Raw genomic sequence first — 12,988 nt, forward strand, 5'->3', positions numbered from 1 at the left:
GCTTTATTTACTAAAATTACAAATGAAATATCACTACAGTCCTCTAGCAGGAAGGAGAGGTTTCCTTCCTTTCCTGGTTTGTGTGGTTAGCTGTTTAAAAAAAAAGGAAGGAAGGGGGAAAGGAGGAAGGAAGGGGAGGGAGGGAGGAAGGAAGGAAGGAAGGAAGGGGGGGAAGGAGAAGGAGGGACGGAGGGAAGAAAAACAATTTGGTGTGTGCTATTTCTTGAGTCAAGGTCTTCTGTAGCCAGGCACCCAGTACTGAGATCACAGGCATGTACCACCTCACCTGTTCCATCTGGTGCCGTGGATGGAAGCCAGGGCTTCCAACAGGCTAGGCCAGCACTCCTTGAGCCAACCCACATCCCAGGCCTAAAATTCAATGGTTTTTGTTTGTTTGTTTGGGGTTTTTGTTCATTTTTTCAAGACAGAGTTTCACTGTGCAGCTCTGGCTTTCCTAGAATTTGCTTTGTAGACCATGCTGGCCTTGAACTCAAGAGATCCATGCACCTCTGCCTCCCAAGTGCTGGGATTAAAGGTGTGTGCCCCCATCTTGTTTAGGGTTCAGTTTTTAATGTGGGGTCATCTGCTTGGTGGTTGGGGTTGGCGGGTGCCTTCTGACGCCTGTTTTTATGTGAGTGTTCTAGGCGCTCACAGTTCACGCGGATCCCTTTCCTGCTGTTTTGGTGAAGTTCACAACGGTAGGCCCATCTGCTCCTAGAGCTGCCTCGCAGCTACCCACACCCCTGGCTGTTCAGTGGACAACAGGCCAGGTAGGCCAGTCCGCTGCTGCCCCTGGACCTGTCCAGCAAGACCCCGGGCTACAGAGACATTCCTGTTACAGCATCTGCCTCTGCTTTCTCCTGAGTGCAGGGGAGTCTCCTGACTAGTGATTTGCCCGTGACACGGTTGTTTTGGGCATTCTAGCATACCTTACTATACAGTTTTGTGGCAGAGTGATAGTCACAGGAGCTATTACTGTGGGAAAGTAAAACAAAAAGACAAAAACAAAAACACCCGTCGTTCTAGCATTTGGAGCATAGAGTTAGTTCTCCGCCAGCGGTAGGTTTTACCTTCACTGTATTTATGTGGGAACACCGTTTCTGTCTTCCCAGAATGCCTAGCTCTCAAAATCCTGTTTTCAGTTTTCAAAATGACATTTGTATGTGCTGTGTGTGGGCGCACGCAGGACACAGCACAAGCATGGAGGTCAGGGACAGCCTGAGGGAGTTCATTCTTCCCTTACACCAGATGGGTCCCCACAATGGAGCTCACAACTGCACCAGAGCCGTCTCGCCAAAGACCTTACTCCAAGCAGAGCCGAGCTCAGCTGGCTTGCTTCACGACATGAATGTCTCCTCTAGCCCTGAGAACTGCAGGTACCCCGAGATCTATTGACAAGAGTGCCTCCCTTGTCCCTTCAGAACTGCAGGTACCCCGAGGTCTAGGTTTGGTCAGAGTTCCTCAGGGATCTGGCATCAAAGAAAACATGGTGCTGGGTATGGCGGTAAATACTGTAATGCTAGCACTTGGGAGTTTCAGGCCAGCCCAGATTGCAGAATGAGTTTCAGGTTACACTAGGCTACACAGCTCTCATTCAGGATGAGAACAGGCTGGCAATCTGGCCTAGTTTAGGGCAGGCCACTTGAGGGTGGTCCTCCCTGTACAGGTAAGACCTGGGTCAAACACCTGGAAGTCCTGCTTATCCTCAGGTCGTCTCATTTCTCCAAGAACGTGAGCCTGGAGCCAGGGCTAGGAGAGACAGGTTTGCCTTGAGCAACCATGGGAACCTCAGGTTGTAAGTTCAGCCATGAGGGTTGGATTATCAGGGCACTGCCCAGGGAAATCATTCCCCAGCAGGACCCCCATGCCAGGCTATGAACCACACTTGGAAGCCTCCTGCCTTGTATCCCATGTAGAAGGACCCGAGTAGGCCAGAACTCGCCCTCCCTTTGGGGAGGTTCCAGTTTTCACCCTGGCATGCCTGTGATGACCTCCTGAGCTGTGTGTGCCCTGCTGTCCGGAGCTCTGCTGCCTCTGCAGACCTGAGACAGGAGAGTAAAGATTAGGTCACCCAGGCCCCCCCAGGTACTGCCCCGAGAAATCCATTTGCCACTAACAAGTGTGAGGACAGAGGGAGCCAGGCTGTGCCAGTCACATCTGATATGCTGAACTGCAAAGGGCACAGCAGGACCTTGAGGGGCACAGAGTGACCGCTGCATCCACTCAGCAGCTTGGCCTCCCTTGCTTGTGGGCATCAGCGAGCCTCTTCTCGCCCCAAATCTTAATACCCTGCAAAGACTTCCAAGAAGAAAAGGACGCTCCTCTTAAACAGTTCACATTTATTACTGTAACAATAAAAAATCTTTTAAAGACTATCAATATTGTATTACCAAGAGTGAGGTAATATGTTTATAAAACATTTACAGAATCTGATATGCAAATAGTGGGTTCAGGAAGGAGAGAGAATTAAGACACTAGTAACAGAGGGAGAACCCAGAGAGCTGGGACTGGGTGGGAGGGCGAGACAGCAGCATTTTAGGACACGTGAACGGCACACACTCACACACCCAGTCACCCTCCCAAGGCAGCCAGTGCCCTGTGGCCTGGGGCTAGAGGCCTGTGAGTGTGTGGTCATGCGTTCAGCTCAGTTCTGAGGCGCTGAGCAGGGCCACTTCTGAACGGACTAAGGGGACAGATCTTCAGCCTGAGACATGGCTGCAACTCAAACAGTCCCACAAGCATCTCTGGGCACATGTGGACTGTCGCGTGAAGCGTTTTCTTGGAGGCTGTCAGCAAAATCGCCATCTGAGACACAGAGAGAGGGAAAGGGAGAGGGAGACAGGAGAGAAAGAGAGAGCAGGGCCATCTTCAGGTCCTTTAACTTGGAGCTGGGAAGCCCTAACTGGAAGCAGCGTGGACGTAGTAACTATAGCCCTACTATGCTGTCTAGAAATGGCTGCCCCATGCACAGGGAATGCATGGCGAAGGGCCACAGAGGCCAGCAACACGAGTGCTGGGAGCCAGCAGGCTCACTGGCCAAGCCAGGCTGCTGTGGAGACTCTCCTCGTGCTTGCTGACATGCCACAGCCTCTACAAAGCTCACAGACATCCATCTATGCCTCCGAGCGGCATCAACACATGATTCCACACCTGTCGTACACATTCACGGCCATGTGGGTTTGGCACCCATCTTTAGACACGTTTAACACACACACACACACACACACCCCAGGCCCTTCTCATGGAGATCAGCCACCTGCAACTTCCAGACAGCTCTGTAAGCAATAAGCTTTCCCATAAAAGCTGTGAAGTCAGGGCCTGCTCAGACAGCAGGCTTTGGGAAGTGGGGATCAGAAAGAAAAAGACAAAGCCAGCCAGCCTCTGGTCTGCTTCTATAAAATGCTGATAAAACAAATTAAGTCCCACCATGCTCCCCCACCCCACCCCCTGTCCCTCATGCACACAAATGGCACCTGCACACACCCCAACACCCATCACATGCCCAAGGCCACTACAAGCCATGCGCCACCCTGGAGAGCATTCTTGGAGTCTCTTTTGCCACACTTCCAGAAGGAAGTGTCACCCACTACTTCCAACACCCGCTGAGAGCTGAGGATCCTGGGAGCTATGGGGGTAGGGACCCTGGGTGCTGAGGGCTGAGGACACTGGGTGCTGAGGGCTGAGGATCCTGGGTGCTGAGGGCTGAGGACCCTGGGTGCTGAGGGCTGAAGGCCCTGGGTGCTGAGGGCTGAAGGCCCTGGGTGCTGAGGGCTGAAGGCCCTGGGTGCTGAGGGCTGAGGATCCTGGGTGCTGAGGGCTGAAGGCCCTGGGTGCTGAGGGCTGAGGACACTGGGTGCTGAGGGCTGAAGGCCCTGGGTGCTGAGGGCTGAAGGCCCTGGGTGGGTGCTAAGGACTAGGGATCCTGGGTGCTGAGGGCTGAGGACCCTAGGTACTGGCGGGCACAGAGCTGCCCACCTGCGGGAGGAAAAACAGCATTCAGCGGAGAATAGAACCCTCCCCTTCCCCAAGTTCATGGACAGAAAAATTTTGCTCTGAAAAATATCAAAAGATTTGAAGAGGAGGAAAAAGAAAGCAATGTTTAATGATGGCGGTGTTGTCGGGAGTCTGAGAGCCCCTCCTGGGCAGCGTGTCTGCTTAGGAGTGGGCTGGCTCCACCCCAGGACCGGGTGCTCCTGTAGGCTGCTGAGTCCTCAGAGGAAAGGGACCTCAAGGGCTGTCCTGAATCCACAGGCCACCTCCACTAACAGTGAGCCACGAGGACTCCGGCGCAGTGTAAGGGCTGCCTGCTGCAGCTTCAGTTCCGTGGAGGAGGCGGCTCGTCTCTGCAGGATGTCATACAAGTCATTCGCTAGTGGACAAGGTGGAGTTTGTTGGAAAAACGTTTTGCATCGACATGTGAGACCAGTCAGTCTCTTACTGTAGATAAACTACCTTTCTCTCGAGAGCCCTTGTGCTCTGGTTTGATTTTGTGCACACTGCATACAAAATCTATGGCTACTGAGTTAAACTTAGGGTAGAATTAAAGCTACCTGCCATGATAGTCTGGGACCAAGTGCTAGTATACCATCTGGAGAGCTAGCTGCTATCTAGAGGGTGAGGAGTCTGCGCATCCTGGGGTGGGTGGAGCACAGCAGCCGAGGAGGCCGAGGTGTCCTCCGTCCCTCCGCACTAGGCACTGGCTTCGCAGCACTACCTGGAAATCATGGAGCTGGAGTGTGATTGGCTGGAGGAGGTGGTGGCGGCACTCAGCTGTGAGAACCCACTGTGGCTGGACTCCAGGCTGGTCATGGAGCCTCTGCAAAGAAACCAAGAAAGAACAAGGAGTGAGGAACTGCCCTGAGCCACCCAGATGCCCACAATGCCTGCTGGACCCAGGCTCATCTCTATCTGCTTTTCTGCACTAGCACCTGCCAAGTAGGAATGGGGCATGAATGTCCCATGGGAGGAATGCACGCCTTGTGGTTTGTCCAGACGCCACTGCACTCCTCTCCGACAGTCCCACAGAGCCCAGATAGGGACCAGGCAGCCCCCCACCCCCACCCCAACACACACACCTGAAATCCTCGGACCCGATCACTTCTGTGTAGTACATCACTTTGCACTTGTGGGAGGAGACCTGCAGGGAGGCCAGCACGTCGTCCACTCGGGGGAGGTTGGTGGCGGAACACGCTGGCATGCTGTGGAACTTCCACTGCAGGATGTAGAAACCCGGCCACCTGGTCACATGGGAGCCCTGCAGCAGAGAGCAGGGGAGCTCAGGACATCCTGCCAACCTTCAAACAGGTCTGACAAGCTTCAAGGGGAGGGTTGTCCTGAGAGCTCGCCATCAGGAAACAGCCTGGCAACGTCCTTCTACCTACTGGATGCAGCCTGTGCTGAGGCCTTTGCCAGGTGCTGGGAAGGCAGCACACAACACGTTTGCTGCCCTCAGCAACCTGCAGCCTCTTGAGACCACTAGGCAGCAGGTGCTTGACAGGGCGGTGGCTGTCAGGTGGGCCTGTGTTTTGGACAGAGATGTCAAGGCCACACTCCAGTCACACCCGGCAATCTGTTCCAGTGACTCCTTCCATTCCGGATGGAGACTCAGAGAGCCAGCTTCAAAGGCTCCCTACCTTAAGATGGGGGAGGATTCCCTTCCAAGCTGCCTCAAGACCACGGATGTGCAGGCAGCTTGCATTTGCAAACCATACAGGGATGGAAAGCAGGCAGCCACGGTGTGAGGCAGAGGCATTGTGGGAGTGTGGGAGGAAGGCAGGCATTTACTACGAGAGGCGCTGCGGGAGCCAGCAGGAAGGGAGAGGCCCGCCAGGGACAACAGGAACCAGCCCAGCACAGTACAGAGCTGTCGTGTGTCCTAGCAAGAGCTGTAGTGGCCTCGCTCCTCTCTTGCTTCTGCCTGGTCTCTTCCTCTGAGGCAAAGCCATGCCGAGTCCACTCAGTGAGGTCACTGAGACCTGGATGTGTGCCTACAAAGTATTTCTTTCCTGAGTTTCTCGTGGCACCTGGGTGCAGACAGTCCTGGGAAATCCACTCATTTCACTAGGTTCACTGCTCTGGTCTCAGACCTTCCACTGTGCCCGGGCACCTTACAGGGTCTGACTGAGCAGGCCCAGCTGGGCGGACAGTGACGCGGGGCGGCAGATGGCGGCTCACCTGCACACTCTCTCCTTCTTTGCAGATCAGCGGCGACTCCACCGTGCTGTAGTCCCGGCCCAGCTGCCACACTTTGTCTATGAGCTGCACGTTGTTCCCACCCGGAGAGGTGATGCTGTGGGCCCCCAGCGCGTCCTTCTTGGGTGGCTGGGGAGACCTCTTGGAGTGATAAATATTAAAAACAATGTCCCCTTTGCACACGTCAAAATCCCAGGTGATTACTGAGGCGGCGTCCACAATCTGAATGAGAATCTGGAGAAAGAGATCCCATCAGTCAGCAATCCACAGCACGAGGCCTGGCCTCAGCTGGAGCAGGAATGGCTCTAGGGGCTGGCTCTATGGCTCAGATGTGTGAGCTGGCAAAGGGGCAGGACAGATCAAGTGGGCAGTTCTCTTTGCCTCAGGGCACTTAGGCATCCAGATGCCCACCACCAGCCTACCCACTGCTCTCTCTAGTTCCGACTATGTGTAACCGATGAGGCAAATGGCTAGTTCCATGTGGACTCTGAAGAGTCCCACTCCTCATCTTCCAACACAGCTTAGGGACGCTCGTGAGCACGGACATGGGATTCCATGAACTGCCTCCAGCTAGGGAGACATGGCAGGCCCTACAGAAGAGGACATGGGCAGAAGGACGCCCTGGTAGAGCCTCATGCCGGCGCAAGGCATGCAATGGGGTGGAGAGATCAGATGTGCTCTGGGGGTGACTGCCGTCGGTACAGAGTGCCAATCCCAAGCCTGACATCTATCCTTCATCTCAAGTCCCAGAGGGAAGAGGCAGGTCTGGGAGGAAGGTGTGAGGCTACAAAGCAGAAGCAGCCATGCAGTCTGCTGCCTTGCTCCTCCAACCCGTCCATGACCCTCTGAAGGCACAGGGCCCCAGTCAAAGCAGAGGCTGCACTAAAGAGGGCAGCATATTCTCCTCGTCAGAGTGGCTGTCAAGAGCACTCTTTCAAGAGACCGTGGGCCCTGTGCCGACCGGCAATGGGGACACTCTAAGCAGTATTCTTTACACCCCAAGGCAGAATGGAGCTTTTACTGTCAACACTGACAGGTGCTATGCGACTCAAGCCACAGTGAGTCCCTGAGCCTTGCAACAAAGACAAGACTGACAGCTGCCTGGTAAACAGCTCATCCACCCCAGCCTGCCCACCACATGAGAGATGAAGGCAAATGATTCTTGGGACAGCCAAACATCCAAGGTCCCCTGCATGGGATCATGAGGGAGGGAGGCACACTGGATTTGTGCCTGCTCGTTCACAGCACAGCCCCAGGCTCACTCTCAGTGTGCCTCTATGTATCTATCAGTCGGCTGTCTGGACAGCACCCGGCAGCTGAACAGAGGCTTGCCACAGCAGAAAGCCATCCATGGAGCCAGCACTCCATGGACGGAGGGGTCTGTTCTGTATAAGTGCTGCCTCCCACCAAGAACACAGCAACATGCGTGCCTAGAGCTAAGCAAAGGGTGGGCCAGCCATGCTCATGCCAACGGACAGGGAGAGCCATGCTCACGCCACAGGGACGGAGGAGCCATGCTCACGCCACAGGGACGGGGGAGCCATGCTCACGCCACAGGGACGGGGGAGCCATGCTCACGCCACAGGGACGGGGGAGCCATGCTCACGCCACAGGGACGGGGGAGCCATGCTCACGCCACAGGGACGGGGAGGGCCTGCCAAACAGGAGCTTTGCTGCTTCTACCCTAGCCACCACACCCCATGCTGGAAAGAAGGGAAAGAAGATGCGCTCATTTCTCATTCCTGGCAGTCCCTTCAGAGCAACAAAAGCCAGCAAAGACTGCAAGAAAGACAAATGACCAGAACCCAGTCAAGAAAAACTATCGAGCAAAACTTGTCCCATGAAACCATCAAACCAAATCCAGGAGCTGGAAACAGCCCTCCCCAGGCAAGACCTGTTCTGCACGGGGTCAAGGATCTCAGGGAAATAGCAGTCGATGGGCTAATGAGCTTTCAAGGTTCACTCTGGTCAGACAGCAGCATCCTGAGGCAGCTCTGCCCTTCAGTGCTGCCATTTCCCAACACCAGTGCCAACAAAACCTAAAGCCAAGACCAGACAAAGGAGCCAAGGACCCTAAGGGAAGTGCTGCCTGTCCGGTGGTAGGTGGGAGAAGCTGAAGGTGGGCACCTCATGCGGGGCTCCTTTGAACACGCTGGCAGACTGGTAGATGGTCTCTGTCCAGAGCTTCAGATCCTCATTTTCCAGCTCCTCTGCAGTCCTGTACAGAGATTTGGGGACCAGTCCACCCTCTGGTACATCACACTAGAAAGGAAAATATGGCAGTGAGAGACGTGTAGAGGCCAGGCAGCCCCTCATCCCACATGCCCACCTCCTGAGGCAGCTGGGTTATGGAGGACACTGGCAATGTTATCAAATACTCTGTAGTACTTAGCAAAATATTTGTGCAGCCCACTTAGATCCAAGTGTTTTTACTTTGGATAAATGAGAACTAGCTGCAGCTGGTTTAGCACGGGATTCACACTAACATGCGTGAGGGACAGAACTCGAGTATTAGACTTTACAGCGCCCTGGAAAAGAAGCGCGAACAGTTGAGCAGAGATCCATTCCCAACAGCCACCCACAGAAACCACAGTCACTCGGGGCACAGCCCAGCGGCACAGCCTAATGCACACCAGGCTCCAGGGTTCATCCTCACCACCACAAAAAGGGAAGGAAGGAAATCAAGATACGCTAAAGCAAGCTCCCTATGTAACCTTGGTCAAACAATTAATGAATCAGCCAAAACTTGACAAAAGACCATTACCTGAACTGACTTGAAAAAGCTGGGCTGACTCTGAAGCTACTCTCACTGTAGATTCTCTAGCTGACCTTAATAGAGCAAACTCGCATACAAGTGCATGAAATCTAAGCGCTTCCAAGATGATCAACCCGGAAGTAACTCCACAGAGAGCAAAACTGCAGCTCTCAGCCTGTAGCACAGCAGCAGCAGCAGGGAGGTCCCTGCAGTCACCCAAGGTCACAGACGGTGGTGTGGACAGGCTACTAGTGAGGCCTGCTCTAAAGCACTGAGGGAGTGGAGACGGGAGGGTTGTGAGTTCAGGGCCAGCGTAGCTACCTAATGAGACTACAAAGGAAAACAAACACACACTAGCCTGGCCCAAAGTTCAATACCCCTGCCCACAGGGAAGTCAACAGAATTCATGAACGACTCTTGACAGGCAGCCTGAGGAGCCACTGGGGAGAGTTGAGAGCGGGCCTCGGGAGGCCTTAGCCTGACTCTGAGCACATCACAGCACCAGTAAATACTGACAGTAGGGCGCTGAGCCTTCTGCCCCAATTCAATTCTTGTCCTGACAGCACTCATGGCTACCACAGCCTGGCTCATGCTTTAACCTTGCTTGGGATCACTCTGGTCGCAACTACGTGCTCTTTGTACTGCGATGGCACCGTCAATCTCCCTCAAAGCCAAAGCTCAGCCCTTCTGTTTCCTAAATTCCTCCGGCCATTTGGAAAAACCACACTGAAAGCTCAACTCTTCACAGCCAGACAATTCCAGGACACACACCTCAGAAGACCCCCATTGGGGTCAAGTATGACAAGAGCCTGCTAAGAACTTGACCCCCGCTGCTTCCATTGCTACTGTGTGTCATGGAGCCAGGCACTTGTCTCTGTGGCTTCTGTTCCCTGAACCCTCACGTCAGGCTTCTGGGCGCGACCTCCATGTTCTGGCATCAAACTCCTGCACCCAGCACAGGGCAGGCCAGCAGTGTCTGCTTAACTATCCATACCTCATTCCCTTAACACTCCAACCTACAAAGGAGAGAAGCAATTCCTCTATTTTCAACTTTGAGTATTATGTGGGTTTACTTAAGGAAAGGAGAAACAGTCTTGGGAGTCGATTCTCCATCTCACAGGTGTTTTAAGGCTGAGCAGATGGCCAATAGGTGAGGCAGTTGTCATGCAACTGAGGACCGAGTCTGGATGCCCAGCGTCTCTGCTGGACTCCACTTCCTGAGAGGTGGGAGGGAGGGACCCTGGAGCATGCTGGCTAGACAGACTCACCTGATTAGTGCGTCCTGGGTTCAAATGAGAGGCCCTGCCTCAGTTAACAAGACGGAGACCAACTGGGTCAATCTCGGGCCTACATGCTCACATCACACAGAGATAAGTTAAAAAAAAAAATGTAGTTCTGAAACACGTACAGCTTCTCTGAAGAGTCAAGATGTGTTTTACACAGGCTGCGTGAATAAAGGCAGCTGCAGGGCATCGGACCCTGTAACATGCTCCTGAATGTTAATGTACCACGTCAGCAACAGACTCCTCAGCGGCCTAGTCTATTTCAACCAAGCAAAACCAGCAGCCACCCAGTTCAGAAAACCTTCAGTGCAAACAAGTGTTTGGCCCTGGCATGGGTGCTTGCCCAATACGTACCATGCACTCCCCGCTCAGGAAATCTGGAATTATCTCTTTATCGATGTAATCCAGCAGGCCTCCAGGGCCCTGGTAGTCATTTCCCGCATAAATGAGGAATTTCCTTCTTGTGTTGTCGTCAATAAATGGACTAACCTGAAACCAATCAGACAAAACAGTGACGTCATCTGCTGCGCGGTTCAGGGGATCAAGCCTGCACCACAACAGCACGCATGGGTGAGGTAGTGGGTGGGTCGCAGCTCTCAGACACTCTGTGACATCCCTGGCAAAGCACTAGGACCCTCGGGGAAATCCCGCCCCTGTTTCCCTCTTAAAGAATCAGAAGCACTTTATATCTGGGTTTATTTGCTTTCTCCTGCCTAGCTGAGACCTCAGTGGGAAGCAGGTACTGAGTATGCCCCGATGGCTACAGAACAGCATCTAAACCCACCAGTGTCCAGAGGACAGGGAAGACCCTGGGGGCTCGGAGGATGAGCAGGCGGCCCAGCGTCTCCGGGTAGTTGGCCTCCACCACCTCGATGATGCGCAGCAAAGCTTTGACTCCAGGTCTCCACAGATGGCGCATGTTCAGTCCTTCAAGGTCTACCAGGCAGGTCCAGGAGCTAGATAATACCAAGATGTGTCTTAGTAACAGATGGTAACTTGGCAAATGGCGTCCTATTTCATTTTCTTCTTTTGATATAACCACACACTCTTATCTGCGAGCATGAAGCACAGACTGGCAGTGACAGGAGCAAAGCCTGACCCACAAGGTCAAGTCCTGACAGAGCATAGTGAGTCTATGAACCGCTGACACCCCAAGGCTCAGGAAGCAGAGGCAGGAGGATCAGGAGTTCAAGGACAGCCTGGCTAATGAGACCCCAGCTCTGAAAAGGCCCCCTCAGACCTGCTCAGTGCTGAGCATCCTGATGCTGCCTCCCCAGCCTGTCACCAAGGCAGACACTTGGCACTGACACACGGAGTGTAAACTGCAAGGACGACCGTACTCGCAGGTACAGCGCCGCCTCCGGAACTGACAGGCACTGTGAACAGGACCCTGAACACCCTGGCCCGGCAGAACCGACGCTGTTCAACCCGAGACAGGATCTCATGAAGCTCTGGCTGGTGTTGAATTGTACAAAGCTGAAGCTGGCCTTGAACTCTTATCCTCCTGCCTCATTTCCCAAGTGCTGGGATTACAGGAGTGACCTATCATGCCTGGCTTTTCTAAGTGTTTTTCTTTTAAAAGTTTTCTCTGCCCGTTTTCAGAATAGTATTCCACAATTAGAAGCTGGTTCATCAGGAAGAACTGGGGGTGGGAGGAAGAAGTCCAACGGGCAAACCACACGTGGTCCTGACTCCTAGGACCACAGAGCGGCAACTCAGGGCTGACAGATATGAGATCCTGGCACTGTCCCTGGGACTGACCTTATCACTTGTTTTCCAACCTTCCAGACTGCTTGGAAACAGTCAGCTATCAGGCTGTGGTGCCAAAGATCAACTAAAAGAACTTAGTTCCTGTTCTTTATATGGACGGAGATAAGGCCCCACCAACCTGATCGGCCGGCCGAAGACTTTGGTATTTTCTTCACATCGTCTTAGGCCTTCTTCGTTTATGGAAAGAACCTGTAAGCAAATGACGATGGCCAGGGTCAGTCCAAAGGCAAAGAAACATCAAACTTAACAGAGGGGTTAAGGCAGCAAGACACAGCCACACACGGCCACGGCACCTCTTCACACCTCACAAGGCAACAATGACTGCTTCACTTGCAGAGTAAACAGCAGCATCAACAGGAGAAAGCAGGCAGGCCAAAGAAAACACCAGTTCAGAGTCACCTGAGCAGGGAGAACTGACATGGGGGTGTTTGCAGACAGACTTATTCTGGACAGGAGGAGATGGGTGAGGAGTGTGGGTACACCCTAGTCTCCCCATATCAGCCAAGACAGAGGCAGGGAAAACAGCTGCTGGGGGGGGGGGGTATAAGAATTCTTGGGTAGAGCAGTAAGTGTGTGTGTGTGTCTGTGTGTGTGTGTGCGCGCACACACACACACACACATAAAAACACACATGGCTGGGGCACAGGCACCTAAAAGAATACACATCAAAACAAGAGGTATAAATACTGGGGGAGATGGGATTTGGTTTTTTATGTCTTAGTTTGTTTTCAAACTGAAAAAACAGATTCTTCTCTGGGCCAGGGGTGCAGCAGATTTGGGGAGATACAGGGGTGGCCTGGAATCAGCTGATGGCTCAGCAGCCTAAGAGAGAGGCCATCAGCCTGTAAAAGGGAAGGGTCAACAGAAAGAGATCTGGCAGGAGGTGTGAAGTGGGAACTGTCTCCTGGGGTTTGCGCTGTGCGTCCTCCTCAGAAGCCTTTGTGCAGAACACATCTCCCTAAGCGTAGAGCATGCGTACTTGTCCCAG

General features: G+C 53.5%; 1 protein-coding gene across 4 annotated transcripts in view; it reads right to left on the minus strand.

Annotated features, from left to right (window-relative positions):
• Positions 1–2,319: 2,319 nt before the first annotated feature.
• The window catches only part of Sec14l1 (SEC14 like lipid binding 1), a 42,903-nt gene continuing 32,234 nt past the window's right edge, over positions 2,320–12,988 (minus strand). For 3 of the 4 annotated variants that reach the window (XM_041635802.1, XM_041635803.1, XM_041635806.1), the window contains 8 exons: positions 12,119–12,189; positions 11,015–11,186; positions 10,585–10,719; positions 8,320–8,454; positions 6,175–6,426; positions 5,076–5,254; positions 4,715–4,816; positions 2,320–2,805 (listed from right to left, as the gene is read on the minus strand). In XM_041635802.1, coding sequence (XP_041491736.1) covers positions 2,790–2,805; positions 4,715–4,816; positions 5,076–5,254; positions 6,175–6,426; positions 8,320–8,454; positions 10,585–10,719; positions 11,015–11,186; positions 12,119–12,189 — 1,062 coding nt within the window. In that variant the 3' untranslated portion in view covers positions 2,320–2,789. Of the gene's footprint in view, positions 4,370–4,714; positions 4,817–5,075; positions 5,255–6,174; positions 6,427–8,319; positions 8,455–10,584; positions 10,720–11,014; positions 11,187–12,118; positions 12,190–12,988 lie in introns of all 4 variants that reach the window. The other variant, XM_041635804.1, reaches the window with a different exon arrangement.

This window comes from Microtus oregoni, unplaced genomic scaffold (genome assembly GCF_018167655.1).
Source record: "Microtus oregoni isolate MIOR12 unplaced genomic scaffold, Mior012 000048F_ref0000485, whole genome shotgun sequence".
Lineage (NCBI taxonomy): Eukaryota > Metazoa > Chordata > Mammalia > Rodentia > Cricetidae > Microtus > Microtus oregoni.